General features: G+C 37.1%; 1 protein-coding gene across 1 annotated transcript in view; it reads left to right on the top strand.

Annotated features, from left to right (window-relative positions):
• Nucleotides 1-24851, top strand: part of LOC150102655 (WD repeat-containing protein 25-like) — a 71814-nt gene that overhangs the window by 28842 nt on the left and 18121 nt on the right. The window contains exons 3-4 of the mRNA XM_090399303.1: nucleotides 15314-15451; nucleotides 18780-18920. Coding sequence (XP_090255429.1) covers nucleotides 15314-15451; nucleotides 18780-18920 — 279 coding nt within the window. The remainder of the gene's footprint in view (nucleotides 1-15313; nucleotides 15452-18779; nucleotides 18921-24851) is intronic.

A 24851-nucleotide genomic window follows, 5' to 3' on the forward strand; every position in this document is an offset into this window, starting at 1 on the left:
CTATTATGTGGATCTGGTACTTATCTAATTCCTCAGCTAGCTCCATTTCTTTGCCATTCAGGCTTCGTATGTTGATAGTACTGATCTTTAACTCTGGTGATGCTGAGTTGGGGGGGTGTTTTCAGATTTATTCCAGTAGCTGACTTTTCGCTGTTCGCCTTGGTTCCCTGGCGAAAACTATGGGACCCTTGTTTAACCGGGCGATGCCCCAACTAGCATGAAATTTTGTCATGTTGTACCAACATTTTTTTATTTTGGTTTAACCAGTAAGAATACAATTTGGTCGGCTAAATCCCAAATTGCAAGCCCATCCTCCTTCGTTCAGTATCCAAGTAGATACCCAACAGGATGCACCACGAGAAGGTGAGGATTGGACATTAGGTCAGAAGCCCTGGTCAGATCTCCGCATTAAGCACCCCTTAAAGGTGACATAGAAATTGTGTATAGAGATATTCTAAATGTCTGGCATAATTACTTTGAAAGTTGCTAAATGTGTTAGAAAATTCTCAACAGGATTGCAGTCAGGAATACATATAATTTCTTGAAGCAAAAAAAAAGTAATCAAAAACTTGAAATGTGGAAAGGCAGCTGGAGTAAATGAAATTTGACCAGAATTGCTCAAATATGGAGGTATAAAAGTTTTACAGTGGCTGATCTGCAGAATTCAGAAGGCCTGACCAGAGGGCGAAATTCCAGATGATTGGAGATAGCATTCATAGTACCAATCTATAAAAAAAATAAAAAGGGAATAAAAGTGAATGTGAGGATTACAGAGGAATTTCTCTACTGATTGTTCCTGGTAAGATTTATAGAAGTATTTTTGAGAAACAGCTAAGAAAAATTGTGGAGGAAGCTTGGAGAACAAGTTGGGTTCAGGCCAAACAGACATTGGCAGGATCAGATTTTCACTTTACGACAGATAGTTGAGGAATCATTGGAATATCACAAGGATCTGTATTTAAGTTTTGTTGATCTGGAAAAGGCATGACAATGTGCTAAGAGGAAAGTTGTTCAAAATTCTACAGTTATGTGGTGTAAATGGGACATTATCAAGCAATACATAGTCTGTACTTGAGTTGTAAATTTATCAGTGAGAATTGAAAGAGGTACAGGAAGATGGTTTGATGTTAAGTCCGGTGTGCAACAAGGGTGTGCATTATTTCCACTCTTATTCATCATGTATATGGATCACGTTATGAAGAAAAGCAGTATTAAACCTGTTATCAAGATTGGAAATGTTGCTCTCGGCTATCTACTTTATGCAGATAATGTTAAACTCCTAAATAAATCCAGGACAATCTGTAGGATTCCCTGACCAAATTGAAGAATTGCTGTTATTACAGCAATTATTCAATTTAGTCAGGGTATGAAAATCTTTGAAACTGACATTGAAAACACCAACAGCATCCTGAATAGAGAACCTAGAACATAATAAATTTAATTTAATCCTTTATCCAAGTGTAAGCAAACAAAGTTTGCACCTGAAAATATCTTCAGGACTGAGGTAAGGTGGTGCAACACCAGGCAACTCCAAGAAAAGGTGTTGCTATGCATTAAAGGAAGGGCCACTACCCAGACCGGTTTTGACCTTTATTGAGGTCTCGTCAGTGGGAGGCAGACCCAAACAAGGCAGAAGCAATAAGAGAGGTCATATTTATCTATACGAGTTGCCAACAGGTGTACCACCTTATTATTGAATTACTCTGGATTTAGAGAAAGATGTTGGAAGTTTATTTTGCACTTGGTTAGACTGTAATAAATTTAGTTTAATCCTTTATCCAAGTGTAAGCAAACAGAGTTTGCACCTGAAAATATCTTCAGGACTGAGGTAAGGTGGTGCAACACCAGGCAACTCCAAGCAAAGGTGGACCAAGCTCTCATCACTCCTTGTCTCAGTATCTCCCATAATGCAAAGCACATCTCCTTGCGGATCTGTATACTGCTATGCATTAAGGGAAGGGCCACTATCCAGACTGGTTTCGACCTTTATTGAGGTCTCGTCAAAATACAGCCATAAATTACACACCTAGGTATGCTGAATGCTAGAATGCACAGAATACAAAAACCCCATTCAACTGTGACGCCTGCTGAGGTATGTGAAATCATCAACAAACTTAAGAATAGGAAACACCAGGCCCAGATGGGATTTCTAATAAAATCATCAAACTTGCTGTTATTAATGGAGTATTCAGATATCACTACTTATATGTACAATGGAAAGTAGTAGATGTAATCTTAATCCCAAAACCAGGAGAAGCAGCACTCCTTCCCCAAAACTATCACTCAATCAGCATGCTTTCCTGCCTAGGAAATACAGCTGAGAAGGTAATACTAATAAGACTGCAGAAAGTCACCAAAGAATTAAATTTCATCCCTGATGAGCAATTTGGATTCCAGGAAATCCACTCCACAGAACAACAAGTTTCAAGAGTCATGGAAAACATCAGTGTAGGGTGGGAGAAGTACACAGGAGTGATCTTCTTAGACATTGCCAAAGCATTCGACAAAGTATGACACAATAGAGTTTCTTTTTGAACTCCTGCTGGTCAAATTCCCACTAGAACTGGTCAAACTTACCATATTGTACCTCAGCAGTCACAAATTCTGAGTAGTGAAGCTACAGGAAATTAGATCGTCTGAACTCAACACCACAGCATGTGTCCCACAGGGCTCTCAGCTGTCATCTCTGTTGCTGTCTGTGGCTGACATTCCATGCACAGTTGCGACCACAGTGGCTTTGTACACAGATGATACTGCAGTCTGCAGTAATGGTTCACTCTTCGCACCCTAGATCGGCAACTGAAAAACTGCAAAACGCAGTCTCAGAACTAGAACAATGGTTCAAAATAGCAAACTAATGCTAATGCAAACGAGCATTAGCTTGTTTGCATTAGTCATCTTGTGGATAGCTGTAATGCTATCCGCAAGATGACGAGTGTCCCTGGAAGGCAAAATTGTCACATTTGGCAACCCCCATTCCATGGCAACCAGTAGCCATATACATAGGGATACAACTGGTTAAAGTGCTTCGCTCTGCAACTCATACTGATCAGTCTGCTCAAAAGCAAATACAGCTACGGGGAATCTATACCCATTACTGAATTATCATAGTCAGCTAAGCACAGAACTTAAACTGCGGCTATGCAAGATGCTGATCAGGCCAGTCCTAATATGTGGCTCACCGACATGGAGTCACACAGTGGATTGAATTATTAGCAAACTACAGATAATCCAAAACAAATGTTTACAAATAGCATTAAATGTCCCATAGTCCCATTAAATGTCCTATAAGCCATATGTAAGAAACATACAGCTTAACCGAAAATTCAATACCCTTGAGATCAAACTTTCCTTTGCGAAAAGACTGCAAAATTCTTTGCAAATTCTGCTTTTCACCCTGACCCACAGATCTACCAAGCAGTAGGCTATAGTGAGCATGACTCTGCAAAATGCAAACAACCCCAAAACCATGCTGAACAGGTTACGTTTTTTTAAAACCTACTGCCAGAAGCTCTTAATGGGCAAGCCAAATGCTCAGTAATATTGCAATTAGTGCACAATGGACAAGCCAAGTGCTCAATAATATTCCTTAATTTCTGGAATCACTGAAAATTGAATAACTGTTGTAATAGATGTGGTATGAAGGTCAGCATTACAAAGACAATGAAAATATGTAGAACTGTTGAAAATGTCAACTGTGTTGTGAATGGGGAACCTGTGGAACAAGTAAAACATTTCAGCTACGTAGGCATGATTTTTAGTGAAGATGGTAAATTAAATATGGAAATAGACAACAGAATCAACAAAGCTGGTATGGTAGGAAGTCAATTGAACAAATTCATATGGAATAAGAGAGAAATTAGTAAATTAGCTGTATACAAGACAGTGTTCAAACTAGTTTTAACTTATGGATCTGAGAGCTGGGTCAGAAGTAAAACACTTGACCAAAGATTAGAGACCACAGATATGAGAATCCTCAGAAAGATTAGAGGGGTGAACAGATGGCATCAATGGCAATATCATATTAAAAACGAGGATATTAGGAAAGAACTTGACATTGTCAGCATTCAGGAATGCATTAGCAGAGCTAATCTCAGGTGGTATGGTCACTTAAACAGAATGGGCGAGGAAAGATTAGCAAAACAAGCGTTCTCTGCCAGGTTGGCAGGAAAACGACCCAGAGGAAGACCAAGATATAGGTGGATTGATACGGTACAAAGTGCCTTAGACGATAGAAATATAAGATCTGATAATGTTGGAGTCTTGACACGTAACGGACTGATTTGGAGGAAAATTGTAGATAGGAAGTTAGTAATGATGTAAATTTTTCATGTAGTACTATCATATCCTGTACAACCCTTGAGGGTACATGTCAGGAATTTGATGATGATGAATTTCTGGAATCATATTTCTTATGATTCCAGAAATTTCATTGCAAATCCAACAAAGGGCCACAGGTCCAATTAATCCATCTTGCTAGAACAGTTAACAATTTACCTTGTTATCTCTTCTAAGTCTGGCTCTCACTGATAAGACTTCATTGTTGTATTTACCTTCCATTCCTGTCTTTGAATTGCTTGTTTCCACACACTGTTATCTACCTGTTATTTTCCGTACGAAATACATATGCTTTTCATTAAAGTTTATTACTGTGGTTATCATGTTATTTTTGTTGTTTGATTGTTATGCCACAGGTATCTTTTAAAGATTAAATCTTTTTATTGTATATGTCTCTGTGTACATCTCTATGCAAATATCTTCATTTAATTTTACGATGACTTAAATATATGTAAGAATAAACTAAATCAAACTGAAATTAGAACTAAACTATGTACAACACAATTTATATGCATTATCGTTAAGTTTTTTTAAATGTTTTTGTCTTTCCACAGCACACTTATCAGAAACTTAACACCACTTTTTCACTTGTATCACTGCCATGACTATGATTTCAGAAGAGCTGTGTTTTGCTTGTCACCTATTTGTATTCACTGCTTAGTAGTAGTAGTGATAGTAATTTTGAGGCTATTTAGTTGCGAGACTGAGGTGGCCAGTCATTTTAGATGTGCAGTAAGGTGTTTCAACAGGTCAGGAAATGTAGTGGGAAGTGATTTCTGAATTGTTCAGGCAAATTAGATTAAACAGCAAGCAGGCAGGGGATAATAATGGGTGACTTCAGCTATAAAGCAGGAAGCAGTATAGAAAGAGTATGACTTAGGGATAGCAGCTTTGCACAGCACTTTGGATATAAGTGGTGGATTTAATGTCATTGTTAATGTTTATGTCAATGATATTGTCACCAGTTGCAGGGAGATATACAATTATTTGCAGATGATGTGAAACTTGGCAGGACTAACACTGATGGGTTGGCTCTTCAAGAGGATTTTAATAGCAGGAAAGGTGGACAAATGAATAGGGATGTTAGTGTAATGCACTAATGTAAGACTTGAAATTTGTATTCTACAGATGGAAGGCTGCATACTCAATTGGTGGATCCGTACTAGAGGAAGTAGATGAGACAAGTGATCTTGAGATTGATTAACAATAAAAATTTGAAGTTTAGGGCATATATTGCAAAGGTTGTGAAGGCAACCCAGAGAATTTTGCAATACTAAGTTGGACATTAACCAGTAGAGATAAAGGAATAGTGATTCCATTGCATTCTCAATTATTGGATCTCTATTAGAGGAAGTGAAATGGATGAGGAAAGGGATCTTAAGGTGATTGGCGATGAAAATGTGAAGTTTAGGGTATACATTGAATGCTTTATGTGGTTAATGCTTCTGGATGCAGATGGTGTGAGGGTGACAGATGTAGAAGAGGTTCAACTAATGAATGCCTATTTTGCTAAAAGCTGTCAACCTGGTGTATGCAACATTAAGTTCATTGCTACCTCTTCTGAAGAAACTCAGGCATATGAAGAGGAGTATTAGAGCTATTGCACAACCTGAATAAGAATTCAGCAGTTAGGTACTGATGGGATATCAGCATGGGTGCTAAAGGAGTGTTTCAGCCAAACTGGCTATTCCTTTGACCAGGCTATATAATTTTTCTCAGAACAGGGAAGATTCCACAGAAATGGAAAGAATGTATGGTAATCCCATTGCAGAAGAATGGTGCAAAGACCAATGTTTTCAACTATCGACCAATCAGTATCTTAGGAGTGGCAGTGAAGATTTTGAAAATACAGTGGAACCTTGGTTGTCGAATGCCTCTGTTCTCGAACAATTCGGTTACCCGAACATATTTTCCGAAAAAAAAATGTCCTGGTTTCCGAACAGAATTTCGGTTCCCAAACAGGCAAACGGAAACCACATGCTCCGTGTGCTGAGCTGTAAGGCAGGAAGGTGTCAGTTACGCAGCAGCCTTTGTTCAATGCAGACACCTGCTTGAATTTGCAGTGAGTTTTCTTGATTTTCTTTGTGTTTTTTTTTTTTTTTTCATAAATTAAAGTAGGCTCTCGACTATCTGGCTCGTGACTATCCGGCCTCCATACATCTGGAGCCTGGATTTTATCACAGAGAATTATAATAATACAGTAATTCTCCGTGATAAAATGAGGCATACGTACTGTAATTTACTTTGCCAAGGCATTGCAAGCGGGTGTCTGGTGCCGTGTGCATAACACAAGTTGAAACATGCAAAGTGCAGATTTCCCCGCTTCGTCAGTTGTGTATCGGATGTCCACAAGTGCAGAATACGTTTGCCACTGTTCCTGGTTACATTAGTAAATTGTTGTTTGGTGTGCTTCATTGTTTTTTTTATTAAAGATTACGAAATGGGTGATAAACGAAAAAAGATTGTAGTGACCATGAAGGAGAAACTGCGCACTATAAAGCGACTAGACTCTGGGGTAACGGCAAAAACTATTGCTTCGGAGGTAGGAGTCGGGCAAAACGTTGGAGACTGGAAGAAAAATCGAGCAGAAATTGAAGAGTGGTGTGCTGCCCAAGCTAGTGGAAGTGAAATGAAAGTAAGAAAAATGATGCTGAAAGGTAAGCATGAAGAAGTTGAGGAAGCTTTATTTTTGTGGCATGAACACCTAAGAGGAAAAGGCTTGCCTGTTACTGGGCCGATATTGCAGGAAAAAGCATTGCAATTTAAGCGAGAAGGAGAAGATTCAGAATTTAATGCCAGTGATGTATGGTTAGAATGGTGGAAAAAACGATTCAGTATTCACTAGATTACCATAAGTGGGGAGGCTTTATTCGCTGATAAAGAGGATGTTCAAAGACTATCTTTTTAAGCTTATTGAAAAGGAGGGAATTTCTGGGGAGCAGTTGTACAACTGCGATGAGACCGGTTTAAATTAGAAGATGCTCCCTACAAAAATGCTTGCACCAAAAAAAGAAGCTGCTGCACCAGGATACAAGAAAAGCAAGGAACGAGTCACCATCTTGGCTTGCAGTAATGCAACAGGCAACCACAAGCTTAGGCTTATGTTAATAGGAAAATCAAAGAAACCTAGAGCTTTTAAAAAACTGAAAAATCAGGAATCACTACCCCTATATTACACACATCAAAAGAAAGCATGGATGAATTCAGAAATCTTTAAAACCTGATTCCAAAATGAATTCGTACCGACTGTAGAAAAACATTTGAAAGACAACAATTTGCTGAGAAAAGCTGTGCTACTTCTTGACAAATCACCTTCGCATCCTGCCAATGACAAACTCACAGATGGAGATACCAAAGCTTTATTTTTGCCATCCAATGTGACTGCTGTTTGTCAGCCGATGGACCAGGGCATCCTTGAAATGCTAAAGAAAAAGTATCGTCGGCGTCTTCTCAGTTCATTGATATCAGTGATTGGCGTCTTCTCAGTTCATTGATATCAGTGATTGATAATAATGAAGACTGCGTAACCATTCTGAAAAAGATTGACTTGCTAGATGTCATAAGGTGGTTGGCCGAAGCATGGGAAGAGATTCAAAATATATCACTTGTAAAGTCTTGGAAAATTCTTTTGGACCATGAAGGTGGACATTTCAACCTTGAACCCATGTGTGAAACCGAAGTGAAAGATGAAAATGATAAACTTGTTTTGTTGCTCAAAAATGTACCGAGCTGTGATGATGTCAATGCAGAGGACATTACAGAATGGATGTCAAACGACAAAGTTGATGAAATAACTGACAACGATATTGTGGAAATGGTGACACAGGGGGAAGAAGAAGAAGAGGAGGAAGCATCCTTAGATGACAGGAAAAATCTCATCCCACATTCGGAAGGGTTCAAGACGATTGAGGCAGCACTGCAGTACATTAGTGAGCAGGAGGAAGTGACGCCAGTTGATATCATCTGCTTGCATAAGTGGAGGGACATTGCGTCACGGAAGAGGGCTAAAAAGGTGATGCAGTCATCTATCAAGGACTTTTTCAAAAACTAAAAACTGTAAGTTTTGACTCTTTCATCTTAGGCCTACCTTTTCACATTTGTGTGAAAAGGTAGGCCTAGAACTCCAGCCTATCCGGCTTTTGTGTTATCCAGCCACATTAGGCTGGATAGTCGAGAGTCTATTGTATTATTAATTAAGCCACCATGGGCCACAGAAGAATAGTGATAACAGCAAAGCGAAAAGAAAAGTTGTTAGAACCACGATAGAGATGAAAAAAGAAATCATATCCAAACATGAAAATGGCATTCGTGTCTCGAATCTTGCTATGCAGTTTGGTATGGTGAAATCAACGATATATACAATACTCAAAAATAAAAAGGCGATCAAGAGAGCTGATGTTGCAAGAGGAGTGAAAGTTCTTACTAAACAAAGATTGCAGATGATTGAATAAGTGGAAAAATTGTTGCTGATTTGGATAAACGAGAAACAGTTAGCTGGTGATAGTTTCTGAGGCTATAATTTGTGAAAAAGCGAGGTGATTACATGATGACCTGTTAAAGAAAAACCCTGGTGTGAGTGGTGATACTGATGTGTTCGAAGCTAGTAGAGGATGGTTCGAAAAATTTAAGAGGAGAAGTGGCTTACATAGTGTGGTTAGGCATGGGGATGCTGCGAGTTCGAACCAAGAAGCTGCTGAGAAATATGTGCAAGAATTTAGTGACTATGTAAAGGCTGAGGGTTTTCTTACCCAACAAGTGTTCAACTGTGATGAAACCGGCCTATTTTGGAAAAAATTGCCAAAGAGGACCTACATCACTCAGTGATGTAGGTCCTCATATTTCAGGAAGAAAAAGCATTGCCAGAACACAAGCCAATGAAGGATAGGCTGACTCTTTTGCTATGTGGAAACGCAAGTGGGGACTTCAAGGTGAAGCCATTGCTTGTGTACCACTCTGAGAATCCGAGGGTGTTTAAGAAAAATAATGTGATGAAAAGTAAATTGCCTGTTATGTGGAGGGCTAATAGTAGGGCTTGGGTAACCAGGCAATTGTTTATTGAGTGGATCCATGAAGTCTTTGCCCCAAGTGTGAGAAAATACCTTGAAGAAAAAAATTTGCCAATTAGATGCCTTCTTGTGATGGACAGTGCTCCTTCTCACCCTCCAGGCTTGAAGGACGATTTAGTGAAGGAGTCTGATTTTATCACAGTGAAGTTCCTGCCCCCTAACACAACTTCTCTAATTCAGCCCATGGACCAGCAGGTCATTTCGAACTGTACACCAAAGCACTGTTTCAAAGGTGTTTTGAAGTGACTGCTGACACAGAATTAACACTCAGAGAATTCTGGAAAAATCACTTCAATATCCTCCATTGCTTAAGTATCCTTGACCAACCCTGGGCACAAGTGACTTACAGGACAATGAACTCTGCCTGGAGGAAATTGTGGCCAGACTGTGTAGCAGACAGAGACATTGAGGCTGAGCATGTTGCTCTTGTCGATGATATTGTGTCTCTAGGCAAAAGCATGGGCTTGGAAGTTGACAGTGTTGATGTGGAGGAGTTAGTGGAAAATCACAGGAATGAGTTCACCATGGAAGTACTGGAACACCTTCAGAAGGAGCAGCAAGAGATGGAGGTGGGGGAGATATCTTCAGACACAGAGGAAGGGATTAAGGATGTTCCTATTTCTTTGTTCAAAGAAATGTGTGTGAAAAGGGGTGAGGTGCAAAGTTTTTTGGCAAGATATCACCTCACAAAGCTGTAGCAAACCGCATCATAAATAATTTCGATGACAGTGCCATGTCTCACTTCAGAAACATTTTAAAATGCAGGCAAAAATAAATGTCATTGGACAGGTTTTTAGTGAGACAGAGGCCCAGTGTGTCTCATGCAGAGTCGAGTGGTGCCAAAAGATAGAAAAGAGAAAGAGGAAAAAAACCAGAAGGACATTAACCTGATGTTTTAATGGAAGGGGACTCCCCTTACTTACCTCCTTCTACTTACGCCATCAACTCTCCTCCATATCTTTGGAAGTTGTAACAGAGGAATTAAGTTGAAAATTATAGTACAAGACCTAATATTCAGTTGAAATAAGAATAAATAATTATTTATTTGGGTTGGAAAAAATACCTAACATAGTAAATGAGTTTAAAAAAAAAATATATATATATATATATATATATATTTTTTTTTTTTTTTAACTGTGAAATTAATGCTGGGAATGGGAAAAAAAACAAACAAACCATAATGCCACACGTGAACAAAAAAAAAAAAAAAAAAAAAAAAAAAAAAAAAAAAAAAAAAAAACCTCATCTCACTTGTCAGAAGTCCATACTCTTTTACTACTGGGTAGCATATTATTCTTTGTATATGTGATCAACTCCTTTCTTAATTATGATATGTTCAACAGACAGCACATTTCTCTTTTCACAATGGTCTCCAAAAAAGAGAAATGTGCTTGCTCTTGCTTCATGTCTGGGCTATTTAATCTTCTTATTCTAATTTCTGAATATAACAAGCTTTAAAATATTACAGAGAATAAAGAAAAAGATATTAATTATGCTAATGTGTGCTAATATATGCTAACCACTCTCCCACCAAAGGGCTGTGGGTTCGAATCCTGCCATGGGCATGGATGTGTGTGATTTTCTGTAGAAATAGTAGTGGTGGTGGTGGTCGGCGGTGGGTGGCGTTGGTGTGCGAAGTTAAATTTTTGTTTTTATTTTATCTATTTATTGTGTTTAAGGCCTTGTAAAAGAGGCAAAATGACATCCTTATCTTTACATGTAAACATCCGTTTCAGCATTGCAATTATCTTTTGAGTTGTATTTGAAACCTTTGCCACATGGCCCTAAACTTCAACTTCCTATCTATTAACACTCCAAGATCCATAGCTTCATCAGTTTCTTCAAGCATAATCCCACCAATATAATATGGCATTAGATATCTAATCATGCCAAACGGAATGACTTTACATTTACTCACATTGAACTGACACCTATTTTCTCATGCCGACAATTCCAGCCTATTCAAATCATTCTGCAAGTACTGCATATCAGCAGCATTCCTGAATTATCCTACCTATCTTTGCATCATCAGCAAATAGCTGTAAGGCACTTGTCAAATCCTTCCCAATATCATTAATGTATATATTGAATGACAGTGGATCAAGCACTGATCCTTGTGACACCACTTGTTACCTTAAACCTTACAGACTCAGATCCCCCCCCATATACACTTTTTGATATCTGTCAGTCAGCCATCCTCTTATCCATGCTAATATTGTATAACCCAAATCCATTTTCTCCAATTTATGCAATGGTCTGCCATGCTGTAGTCTGTCAAAAGCCTTAGCAAAATCCAAACGTATCATAGTGTATCCATTCCCCTTATCTAGTTCAATGGTAACATTGTTATAGAATGTGAGCAAGCTGCTACATTCTATAACAGTGTAAATTGTTATAGAATGTAATGTTAAACAATGTAAATGACCTTCCCTTAGTAAACCCATGTTGTTCATTGCAAAGTAGAGATTCACTGTCAACCCATTTCTGAATGTGAGCCCTAAACAATTTTTCCAAAATCTTCATCACCACTCCTGAGATACTAATTGGTCGATAGTTGGATACATCAGTCTTTGCACCACCTTTGTGCAATGGAATTATCATACATTCCTTTCATTCCCACGGAATCTTTCCTGTTCTGAGACTCGTATTAAACTGCTTGGTCAAAGGAATGACCAGTTCAGCTGAACGCTATTTTAGCACACGTGGTGATATTCCATCAGTCCCTATTGCTGAATTTTTATTCAATATGTGCAACAGCTCTAAAACCTCGGCCTCACACACCTGCATTTCTTCATATAGTGAAGAGATAACAGTGAGTTCAGTGTTGCGTTCACCAGGTGGATTAACGAAATTAATGACCCATCTCTCACATATCCACTTCAGTCCCTCTTTCACGAAAGTTTCAGTTTCTGCCTTATGCCTCTTCTACAGATACTTTCATGGATAGTGCTCTGCTGATTTGGCACTATTATACCTCAACTCTCCTCCAAAATCATTAAAACGAGCTACTGCTTACCAACACTCTTTTACAGTCCATCTTGAAACTCACCAAACCAACTTCACTGCATCCTCTTTTATTCTGTCTACTTCAGTCCTTTAGAATGGTCCCCCCCCCCCCATTCTTCCTCTTGCCCACAAACAGCACTAGTGTGGTTTAGGTCTTGGTCTTTTATGTGTGAACCAGATACACATACACATGTATATATAAAAACGGAACCTGAAAGAAAAAGACATTGTGGAGGTGGCACAACATGAGTGATGATAATCAGTTACATGAGGAGTACAAAGAGCAAGCAAGGAAGGTGACTTGCTTGATAGGTAGCCAAAGTGCAATATGAGCAGCAGATAGCAAATGAGACTAAAAGAAATCCTAGGGAATTTTTTCGATTCATGGTCAGTAGAAGGAAGAATGATTAAGGGAGGATAATGTTGGTCATTGATAATGGGAGACTGATAAACACTAAGGAGGATATAGTAGAGGTGTGTAATGAGCAGTTCATTAAAGTACCATTCTTGTGGCTGTAACATAATGCAGAACTCAAGAGCAGTGGGAATGAGGGGGGGACCAATGATTATGAGTGAGCAGAATGTATATGAGGAATTGAATAAACTTGATGTCAAAAGGGACTTGATGGTATATATCAGTGTGTGTCTTGAGGGAATGTTCCAATGAGTTTTAACAATAGATTTAACTTCGATTTTTAATATGTGTCTTAGATAAGCCTAAGCTTGCTCAAGACAACCTGGCCCAAGATAGGCCATTTGGCTTATCTGGAGTTGTAGTCATGTTGGAGGAACTAATGAGGATGAGATTGATCTGGGTTAGCAGCAGAATTCTGTTTAATGAAAAGCATGGATTTGCTAAAGGAAGAACTGTTTTAGCAATCTGCTTACTTATTATAACAAGGTGACTAATACATTAGACAAGGGGGTGATTGCATATGCAGTAATATATTTATATTTTTCAGAAGCTTTCAACAAATTGCCTCATGACAGTGAAGTAGTTACATTGATACATATGGAGTTGGATAGTAGATTAGTGCATTGGATTGGAGATTGGCTGTCTGATAGGTATCAGCAGGTTGTGTATGAGGGAGTGATATCCTAGAAGAGGAAACTCACTAGTGGTGTGTCCCAGTGTTCTATTTTGGGGACATTGTTGTTGTTTCATTTGTATAAATAACATTGGAAAAGGCTTAAATGGTGATATACAGCTGTTTGCAGATGATGCAAAGTTGGGGAGAATTATGAGAAGTAGAACAGATGTTGTAGCTTTGCAAGAGGACCTAAATAGATTGTCTGAATGGGCTAATGTATGGGGATGTCAGGTTAATGTAGCAAAGTGTAAGGTTTTAAAATTTGAGAAGCAAAGATGGGATGCAGAGTATACGATTGGTGGAGATATATTAGAGTAGGTGGAGGAGATGATGGTGTATTGTGGTCATTTTGCTAAAATTGTGAAGATAGCACAGTGGATTTAGGGAATGATGTGGAGAACACTGACATGTAGAAATAAAAATGTTTTGATTCCATGGTATAAGACTTTGATCATGCTGCATATGAATTACTGTGCACAGATTTGGTCAACTGGTTTTTAAATAGGATGTTGAGATGCTGGAGAGAGTTCAGAGACGATAAACTTAAGTTGGTTTGTTGTCTATGGCATGTGAAATATGAGAACAAATTGAGAAAAAACAAATTACAAAGTTGGTAAGGAATAATTACCAGATTAATGTGGATGAGATTTTTCATGAAATATCTGAAAACGGGAGAGAGTGGGGAGAGAACCCCTTATACATTCCTGAAATATGTATTAGGTGGATGTGAGCAAGCGGGTGAGGAGTAGATTTTTTGCATGGAGAGTGGTGGGTGATTGGAATGTATTGCCTTGAGAGTGTGGTGAGTGCAAGGGCAGTGAATGCATTTAAGTCAAAGTATGATAGAGAATGGGACCTCCTGCGATGGGTCTCTTGATTTCCTTGGAGGTCTGCTGATAATAATAATAATAGACTAAGGAATTATAGACAGACATTGATTGACTAAGAAAAGTTGTAGGAAGTTTTTTTTTCTTGGTAAATTAAGTTATATGAGAAGAAATCACCTTCTTGTTTGTATCATTTACTGTTTAGTATAGTGTGAATTATCTACACAAATAGGTTACTTTAGAAATTCTTCACATCAGATAATGCATCAGCCTACCATCTTTGAAACATGCATATTGGCATTCATTATCCAGACCAAATTTTGATCTTTATAAAAGTCATCAGTAGGAGCTAGACTCTTTTATATACTGAAGGCTAAGTCATATTTTTATATACCAATATCAAAATGGTGTATTACTATATTATTGTAATATCAAAATGGTGTATTACTATATTATTGTAATACTCGGTATGAGAGAGAATTTTTTTTTTCTTTCCCTCCTTGGTCAGAAAGTAAGTTCACAAGTTCACAAATCATATTCTGCTTTTATCCTTTACTCCACATTAGCAAACAAAAGTTTGCATGTAAGATATCTTTACAACTTTTTCTCATGCTAGGGTAATGGATAAAAACAAGAATATAATTTCTTTTCAAGTTATAATTTACAAACTAAGGAAACAGACTGATGACTTACCATAGTAGCATCAATCGAAGAGGAGGAAAATCAGTAACGCCTATGGATTGTTTTGAGATCAGTTTGAGATGAGAAGTATAAGGTGATTTTAGCATAGTGAGGAATTAGTGTCATGAGAAATTGGTATGAAAGGAGAATCTTAACAAATTCTACAGTTATGTGTCATCTAGAAAGGATTAGTGTGGAAGACTGACTTATATGCAAAGATATATTTTATGAAATCATTTCGTTACTTTAAAAAATTAAATTGATTGGCCAGAATATTATTAAATGTCAATTATATTTCATGTAGGTTTTAGATATTGCTTTTATTCAAGATGGGAAAGAACTTATATTTAGCACAGAGATAGTGAGTAAGGATTCTGCTGATCGAACAATTATGGCTTGGGACTTTGCCTCCGGTGCATTACTTTCTAATCAAATATTTCAGGTAAATGCATGTGAAATGTTATTATTTCCTATATATATGCATAACTGGTTTTGTAACTTATTTGTTTAGTACTTCCCAGATTGGAATATGAGAAAGTTGAGTATGATTTAAATTTTGAATGCTTTTATATACTTCACATTAATAGTTGAACACTTGGTGAAACAATGAAGTTTAAGGGGTTAGAATACCAGATTGAATATTTATATACTTTTAATAAATCCAGTGTTTCATTGTTCATAAAATGTAAGCCACTTAGCAGCAATCTTTTATATTTACTAGCAGATCACAAGTGATAATTATCATAACACTGTCCCAGATTAACTGAGATCTAAGTATAGTTAAAATTCATTTAATAAGAATTTGTTGCCTGTATCTGAATGATAAAAAGAATTTTTCTTGCAATAATATTTCTCACATGATGGATGCAGTTACATAGGCCTTGAAGATTCATTCTTTTTTAAAAGTTGGTTTGGGTTCCAGTAAGTGAATTTCCATACCTAATTTGTGTTGATTTTGAAAGTAATAATTTTTTTTTAGGTGTGTAACTGTGGAAATTCATTTTCGTTCATAGCACTAGGCTGCATGAAGAAAGACTGTTCTAAGTTCAATTCTAGTCGCTGATTACAGGAACTTTTTCTGTGCCCTGTTTCAACTGGTTCTTGAGTTAGTCAATCTCTGGCAAAGGCGTGGGTTTTTTCTCATGGAAACTCAAAGAAATCAACCATAGAACCCATATTATTTCAGACAGTAATGTGTTTCATTAGGGACCACAAGGTGATGGCACCTGTTTGCCTCTCTTCATCAGATGCTGTTTATAATTATAGATAGTTTGCACCACCTGTCTCTGATTAGCTACTGATGGAGATTGAACCATCCCCACCCCTCAGTCTCCAAAAGTTAGAGATGGCTAAAATGGCCTCACCTAATCCATATTAATAGATAAAAGGCAATGGATTTTTTTTTTTAATTTTTTTTTTTCCAGTCATCTACAGATTTTTCACAAAATATATTATGTTTCCTTTTTCATTTTTCATTTATACCATTTTGTTGCAAAATCCTTCCCATGAAAAATTGTAAATATATTGTACAACTCAGGACATGGACTGGTTAGTAATAACCAGTCCATGTCCTGAGCAGAAATCCAACAGATATTTGCCATTATTATTAGAAATTACAACAAGGACCAACTTTTCCTTTTTCATTGTGTCGGTTGCTTTTTCTAAAGCATCAAAAAAATTCCTCCACTTCTACTTTAGTAGAACCTTCTGTGGGACCATAGGCACAAATAAGTATCATTGTCCAGTTCCCCATTCTCATATTCGCTCACATTACTCTACTTGAGACTGACTGCCATTCAAGAAGATTAGCCTCGTATTTTGTGTTGAATACTATGGCTACTCCTTCTTTTCCTTGATTGTCATTGCCTGAATATAACATCTTGTATTTATTGCTCAGAAAGATCTCACTAGTTTTTGTCTTTTTTGTTTCAGTCACCCCTATTATGTCGATCTGGTACTTATCTAATTCCTCAGCTAGCTCCATTTCTTTGCCATTCAGGCTTCTTATGTTGATAGTACCGATCTTTAACTCTGATGTTGAGTTGGGGTGTGCTTTCAGATTTGTTCCAGTAGCTGACTTTTTGCTGTTTGCCCTGGTTCCCTGGCAAAAACTATGGGGGCCGTGTTTAACCGGGCGACACCCCAGCTGGCATGAAATTTTGTCATGTTGTACCATCATTTTTTATTTTGGTTTAACCAATAAGAATACAGTTTGGTTGGCTAAATCCCAAATTGCCAGCCCATCCTCGTTCGTTCAGTATCTTCTCATGGTGTATCCAACAGGGTGCACCACGAGAAGGTGAGGATTGGACATTAGGTCAGAAGCCCTGGTCAGTTCTCCACATTCCTTTAAAGACTATGTGGAGGTCTCCTTTCAGTTATACAGATTTGACCCTTAAGCACCCCATATATATATATATTAATATATATATATATTAATAATGTTTATGTACACAGTATGTGCCATTGTTAAAGTTTCATGTACCTGGGACATTTCAAATTTATGTACATGCTTGGAAAATTTATATTTTGTGAACAACATGCATAGTTTTAATTTTCTTTATCACATTTTAAAGCTAAGAGAGAGGGAGAGAGAAAGAAATTTTTCACCATAACAAATTTAGTTTAAACATTCAAAATAATGCCCATCATCAGCATGAATACATGAGCAACATCTCTTATCAGGTGATTTACAAACTGAAAGAAGACAGACACATTTTTTTTTCTCTCCAGATCTGATCCTTTTTTTGTTTTGTGTAGGTATACTTAAAAAATCATGTTTATATTTTCAAATATTGGAGGAAATGTGGATGATAATACAACAGGAAGCAAAAATAATTTTGCCTGCCTCATGGCTTTCAATTTGTAGATTAGTGAGTAAGAGATGTTGCACATGCACTCATGCAGTGGTTATTTTGAAAATTTAAAACCAAATTTATGTTGTAAAAAAATTGACTATCTCTTAACTTTAAAATATGATAAACAAAATGAAAATTGTGTATGTTGTTCATGAAATATAAATTTTTAAGGTGTGTATACATAATTCTGAAACACCCTATAAGTGTGTTGGTGTATTATATATATGTGTGTGTTAGCATGTATATTAGGCTGTGGTAGTTGTTCTATTGGCTACAAGTGGTATTAAATTTCTATACTGAAATATGGACACAAAAGTTTAATCCTAGATATATGTAATTTACTGTGATAATTCTCTGTTCTTAAAAATCAGACTCTTCCACAATCATTAAGTAAATTGAGTCTTCACACTTTTATATACAAAAGCAGTTTAACAACACTAATATACTTAACATAAAAATAAATATACATTCTGAAATAAACTTTAACAGCAACAGAAACTCATCTTAAGATTTAAAAAAATAAATAAATCACGTTTTATCTTGGCATAAAACAGCTAGGTAAAAAGGAACACCTGTCTTTCTTAAATTTAGCTGCACTTCAAATAAAGGTTGAATGAAGCAACTTCTTTTAACTCGTTGCTAGAAACAATTCTTTTTTGTCAAAAATCTTGATAACTATAGGTTTTCTGTTTACATTAAGAGAGATAAGAGTTCAGACATGGATAATAAAATCTTCGATTTCAAATACTTTGTTCCTCCATAAAATGAAATGTCCAGAAAATTTATCTTTCTAAGTCCTGTTTTATATTCAGTTATTGCTTTTATTTTTTGTGAGAATTATTAAGGGAGGAAGGGGGGGGGAGTGAAAAATTGAAATCTTCATACATTCAAAAAATGAAATTTCCTGTTTAGGAAAGGTATACCTGTTGTTGTCTTCGAGAAGAACCTGGAGGAAGAAACTTTATAGCTCAAACTAGTGGAAACTATATTGCTATCTTTTCTGCTTGCAGACCATATAAGTTAAATAAGAAGAAGAGATATGAAAAGCATAAGGTAATGTAGCAAATCAGTGATTTTTTAGAATTGTCCAACTTATTTTGCATAACTTTTATACTTTATAATTCATTTTTCTCCCTTATACAAGATAGGTTCCAAACGTTTCTGGCCTGACATACAAAATAAGCTCCAATTTTAAAACTCCGTGCATAACAGATAGCACACCATCTGTGAGGAAGTAATGTACCAGTTTCAGCTTTCTATCCATGTCATGCAGTTAGAGGCACTTGTTTGACTAACACGTGGCGCACTAAGTGGCTGTAATATTAAAAATTGAGTACTGCACTGTGATAAAGTTTTTCACCAAAGAAGTACTTTCGCCAAGTGCTATCAAACAGCGATTGGATGGTGTTTATGGGGAAGCTTCTCCTTCATATTCCACCATGCAGGAATGGGTGAAACAGTTTCACCTAGGAAGAGAGCATCGAAGATGATTCTTGGCTTGTGGAAGTGATGACTGAGTGATATCGACCTTGTTGAGGTGAAACTGCTCAGTGATAAATGGCTGAAGCTCAAAGAAATCTCAGCAAAGTTGGGGCTTTCTATAACAACTGTCTTTTGCATCATTCACGAGAAGCTTCACATGACGGGCAGTGCAAGGTGGGTGCTCCGACTTCTCTCTACAATTAGGAGCATTGTCTGACCTGTTTCTGAAAGTTTTTAGAGCTTTGCCAAGGGAATTGGAGAGAATTGCTGGAATCCATTGTCACTGGGGATGAAACTTGGGCCCTTTATTATGCTCCTTTCCAAAAGGAGATCCACGAAGTGGCAGAAACCAGGCAAAGCACCTCTGAGAAAAACTATGGTCACACAGTCTGCCAAGAAAATCATGGCAACAATGTTTTGGGATTGCTGGGGAATTATCTTGATTGACTTCAAGGGGGGGGGGGGTGCTTAAGGGTCAAAGCTGTATAACTGAGAGGAGACCTCCACATAGCCTTTAAAGGAATGCGGAGAACCGACCAGGGCTTCTGACCTAATGTCTAATTCTCAACTCATGGTGCACCCTGTTGGGTATCTACCTGGATACTGAACGAATGAGGATGGGCTGGCAATTTGGGATTTAGCCGACCAAATTGTATTCTTATTGGTTAAACCAAAATAAATATGATGGTACAATATGACAAAATTTCAAAAGCTGGGGCGTCGCCCGGTTAAACAAGGCCCCCGTTGTTTTCGCCAGGGAACCAGGGCAAACAACGAAAAGTCAGCTACTGGAACAAATCTGAAAACACACCCCAACTCAACATCACTAGAGTTAAAGATTGGTACTATCAACATAAGAAGTCTGAATGGCAAAGAAATGGAGCTAGCTGAGGAATTAGATAAGTACCAGATCGACATAATAGGAGTGACTGAAACAAAAAAGAAAAACTAGTGAGATCTTTCTGAGCAATAAAACAAAATGTTATATTCAGGCAATGACAATCAAGGAAAAGAAGGAGTAGCCATAGTATTCAACACAAAATACGAGGCTAATCTTCTTGAATGGCAGGCAATCTCAAGTAGAGTAATGTGGGCAAATATGACAATGGGGAACTGGACAATGAGATTTATTTGTGCCTATGGTCTCACAGAAGGTTCTACTAAAGTAGAAATGGAGGAATTTTTTAAGGCTTTAGAAAAATCAACTGACACAATGAAAAAGGAAAAGTTGGTCCTTGTTGGGGATCTAAATAGCAGAGTAGGAAGTGATTGTCAGACATACAAAACTATTTTGGGAAAATTTGGAGAAAAGAGCAAAGCTAATAATAATGGCACATATCTGTTGGATTTCTGCTCAGGACATGGACTGGTTATTACTAACACCATGTTCCAACATAAAAATGTGCACAAATTCACTATCAACAATGACTATGTTATTGTTGATAGTGATGTTTTCTCCCTGGTGCAGGACACCAGAGGATTTGAAATTCGAAGTGATCACTATTTAGTCTTGAGCAGGATAAAATTGAATTTCATATTGAAAAGAATAACATGTAAGAAAGTTTTAAAGCGAATAAAAGTTGAGCAGCTCTCAGATGTGAACTGTAGACTAAAATAATCAAAGATTATTGAGGAAAAAATGAAAGAGTTTGAGAACAGGAACCAAACCTTGGAGAGTCAGTGCCAAGCTTTGAAGAAAACCCTGATTGATTCAGCTAGAGAGGCATGTGGTGAAGTTGTCTGCAAGGATAGAAAAATTAGAACTCCATGGTGGACACGGGAAGAGAGTGAAGGAAAAGAAGAAAGCATATCAAAAGTTCCTGGCAAATAAGTCAGCTTGTGCTCTTAGAGAATACAAAGACAAATGCAAGAATGCTAAACACTGTGTAAAACTAGCTAAAGTCATGGGAGGACTTTGGCAAGAATATAGAAAATAAATATCAAGAAGGTGGCAAAATATTCTGGAGGTTGTTGAAGAAGCTTAGGAATGGAAGAAAGAGTGCTGTAAAAGGAGTTAGAGATGATAAAGGTGACATGAAAACTGGAGAAAAAGATATTCTCGAAGTATGGAGTAATTACTTTGAAAAACTGCTAAATGAAACAAGCGGTGATGACAGCACAGTGGTAAAAAACATTGACCAGGCATGTAGTCAGGAATACATTTGCATACTTGAAGTGGAAAAAGCCATCAAAGGCTTGAAATGTGGAAAGGCAGCAGGAGTAGATGATATTCAACCAGAAATGCTGAAGTATGGTGGTATAAATGTCTTACAGTGGCTGCACTGCATAGTTCAGAATGCCTGGACAGAGAGACGAATTCATGATTATTGGAGTAGAGCACTCATAGTACCAATATATAAAAAGGGAAATAAAACTGAATGTTAGAATTACAGGGGTATTTTCCTACTGAGTGTGCCTGGTGAGATATATGCAAGTATACTTGAGAAACGGTTGAGAAGGATTGAGGAAGAAAACCTTGTTGAAGAACAAGCTGGATTCAGGTCAAATAGAGTCTGTCAGGATCAGATCTTCACTTTACGACAGATAGTGGAGAAATCATGGGAATATAACAAAGATCTGTATTTAAGTTTTGTTGATTTAGAAAAGGCATATGACAAGGTGCCAAGAGAGAAGCTGTTCAATACGCTACAGTTATATGGTGTCAATGAGGCATTATATCAAGCAATACTTAGTCTTTTTTTGAGTTGTAAGTCAGCTATTAGAATTGAAGGAGGTACAGGGAGATGGTTTAATGTTAAATCTGGTGTGAGACGAGGATGTACATTATCCCCTCTGTTATTCATTATCTATATGAATCACATTATGAAGGAAAGTGGTATTAAACATGATATCAAAATTGGAGATGTTAATGTCAGCTCTTTGCTTTATGCAGATGATGTTATACTTCTAAATAAATCTGCTAGAAGTCTCTGCAAAATTCCCTGACTAAATTGAATAATTATTGTAATAGATGTAGTATTGAAGGTCAGCAATAACAAGACAAAGTCAATGAAAATAGGCAGAAGAAACATTGAAAATATCAATTGCATTGTGAATGAAGAACCTATAGAACAAGTAAAACATTTCAGCTACTTAGGCACAATTTTTAGTGAAGATGGTAAATTAAATATAGAAATAGACTACAGAATCAACAAAGCTGATATGGTAGGAAGTCAATTGAATAAATTCATATAAGAGAGAAATTAGTCGGAACACTAAATTAGCTGTATACAAGACAGTGTTCAAACCAGTTTTAACTTATGGATCTGAGAGCTGGGTCAGAAGTAAAACACTTGACCAAAGACTAGAGACCGCAGATATGAGTGTCCTGAAAAAGTTTAGAGGTGTGAACAGATGGCATCAATGGCAATATCATATTAAAAACGAGGATATTAGGAAAGAACTTGACATTGTCAGCATCCAGGAATGCATTAGCAGAGCTAATCTTAGGTGGTATGGTCACTTAAACAGAATGGGTGAGGAAAGCTTAGCAAAACAAGTGTTCTCTGCCAGGTTGGCAGGAAAACGACCCTATATCTTGGTCTTCCTTGGCAGGAAGACCAAGATATAGGTGGATTGGTACGGTACAAAGTGCCTTAGATAATAGAAATATAAGATCTGATAATGTTGGAGTCTTGACAAGTAACAGACTAATTTGGAGGAAAATTGTAGATAGGAAGTTAGTAATGATGTAAATTTTTCGTTTAGTACTATCATATCCTGTACACCCCTTGAGGGTACATGGCAGGAATTTGATGATGATGACTTCAAGGAAAGGAATACCTCTGTGAATGCAGAATATTATGCTTCAGTCTTTCACAAACTGTGCAATGCCATAAAGGAGAAGAGATGAGGAATGCTAAGTCATGGTTTTTGCCTGCTTTCCAACAATGCTCCAGTCCATATGGTTATTGTTGCGAAGGCTGCAGTGAAGGACTGTGGCTTTCAAGAGATTGAACACCCACCCTACAGCCCAGATCTAGTACCCAGTGACTACTGCCTCTTCTTGAAGCTGAAGAAAGATGAAGAAGAAAATTTGCAGATGACAATGAAGTGAAAGATAGTTTTAGGCCATTATGCAAACAGATGCACAGACTATTTTTTCAAGGTCATAGAAATGTTCATTCAAAGATGTGAAAAGTGTGTTGAAGTGAAGGGAGATTATGTTGAAAAGTAATACAGTTGTTTTTTTTCTATCAGCTCTAAAAATTAGTTAGGCTAGAAACTTATGGAACCACCCTTTGAGGCAATAGTGGCTAATTTTTTGAAGGAGCACATTATATAGATATATATAAAATGTATATCTATTATATAATATATATGTATTATATATATAGAGTATAATGCTGCTTTATTTAAATAAGGAATAAATGGTCAGAAATGATATATAATGTATATCTATTATATAATATATATGTATTATATATATAGAATATAATGCTGCTTTATTGAAATAAGGAATAAATGGTCAGAAATGATAATCAAATTACATATATATTTTGTATTTAAATGAATTTTGGTAATGGACTATATAAGGAAATAAAATTTTAATATTTTTTTTAGTTCTTTAATCACCAAAATGGCTTATGGGTATTTTGCATCCCAGTAGTAATTGATGTGGAAACATGCCAAGAAGCTGGTATGGTGAAGTTCGTAATTCAGCTGTTACACACGATTAAATAATTAAATTTAATGCACATTTAAATAATATTTTTTAAAAAATTAAAGAAAAAAGAAGTTCATATTCATTAAAAAATTACAATGATCTAGACATTAGATACTATATATACAGGGTGTTCGGGATAAATTTGACAGTTTCGTAAGGAAAAAGAAAATCTTCTTTGTATCTATTAAATTTAATGAATTGACAAAAAAACATTACAGGCAGAGTTAATTACAATACTATCAACAAGATTTACTCAAAATAACCACCATTAGCATCGATCACAGCTTCAATTCTGCTTCGGAACCTCGAACAAGCTGATGCTACAGTCTCCCTGGGAAGGGCCGCAAAAACTGATTTAATTTTATCCATTAACTGGGCTTTTCTATTACTGGAAGTGCGATTGGTGTCTTTTTCAACTGCGCCCCATACAAAATAATCCATGGGGTTAAGGTCTGGGGAGTTTGGAGGCCAAACATTTGGACTGGTGAAGTCGTAGAAATTTTCAGACAACCATTTTTGACTTTTCCCAGAGGTGTGGCAAGGGGCCGAATCCTGCTGCCATACATACGGCCTACCATTGGCTACCCTTGTTATCCAGGGCTTGACTACAGTTAGCAACTCCACGAACAAAGCCCGAATTCCAATGCCAGGGTTCTTCAACACCTGTTCCTGCAGATTTGCGAGGAATTCTGCTGTACGAACGCAATCAGATCGTCTGCTAGGGATCTTTCTTCTTGCTACATCCTCGTAGTCACCATTGCAAGTCTCTAGTTCATGCCTGATTGTTTTTACTGTATTCAGGGAGCATTGGGCAGCAGTCGTAATATCCTTATTTT

Source organism: Typopeltis vanoorti, chromosome 10 (genome assembly GCF_054136105.1).
Source record: "Typopeltis vanoorti isolate ZY-2024b chromosome 10, IOZ_Tvanoo_1.0, whole genome shotgun sequence".
NCBI classification, from domain to species: Eukaryota; Metazoa; Arthropoda; class Arachnida; order Uropygi; family Thelyphonidae; genus Typopeltis; species Typopeltis vanoorti.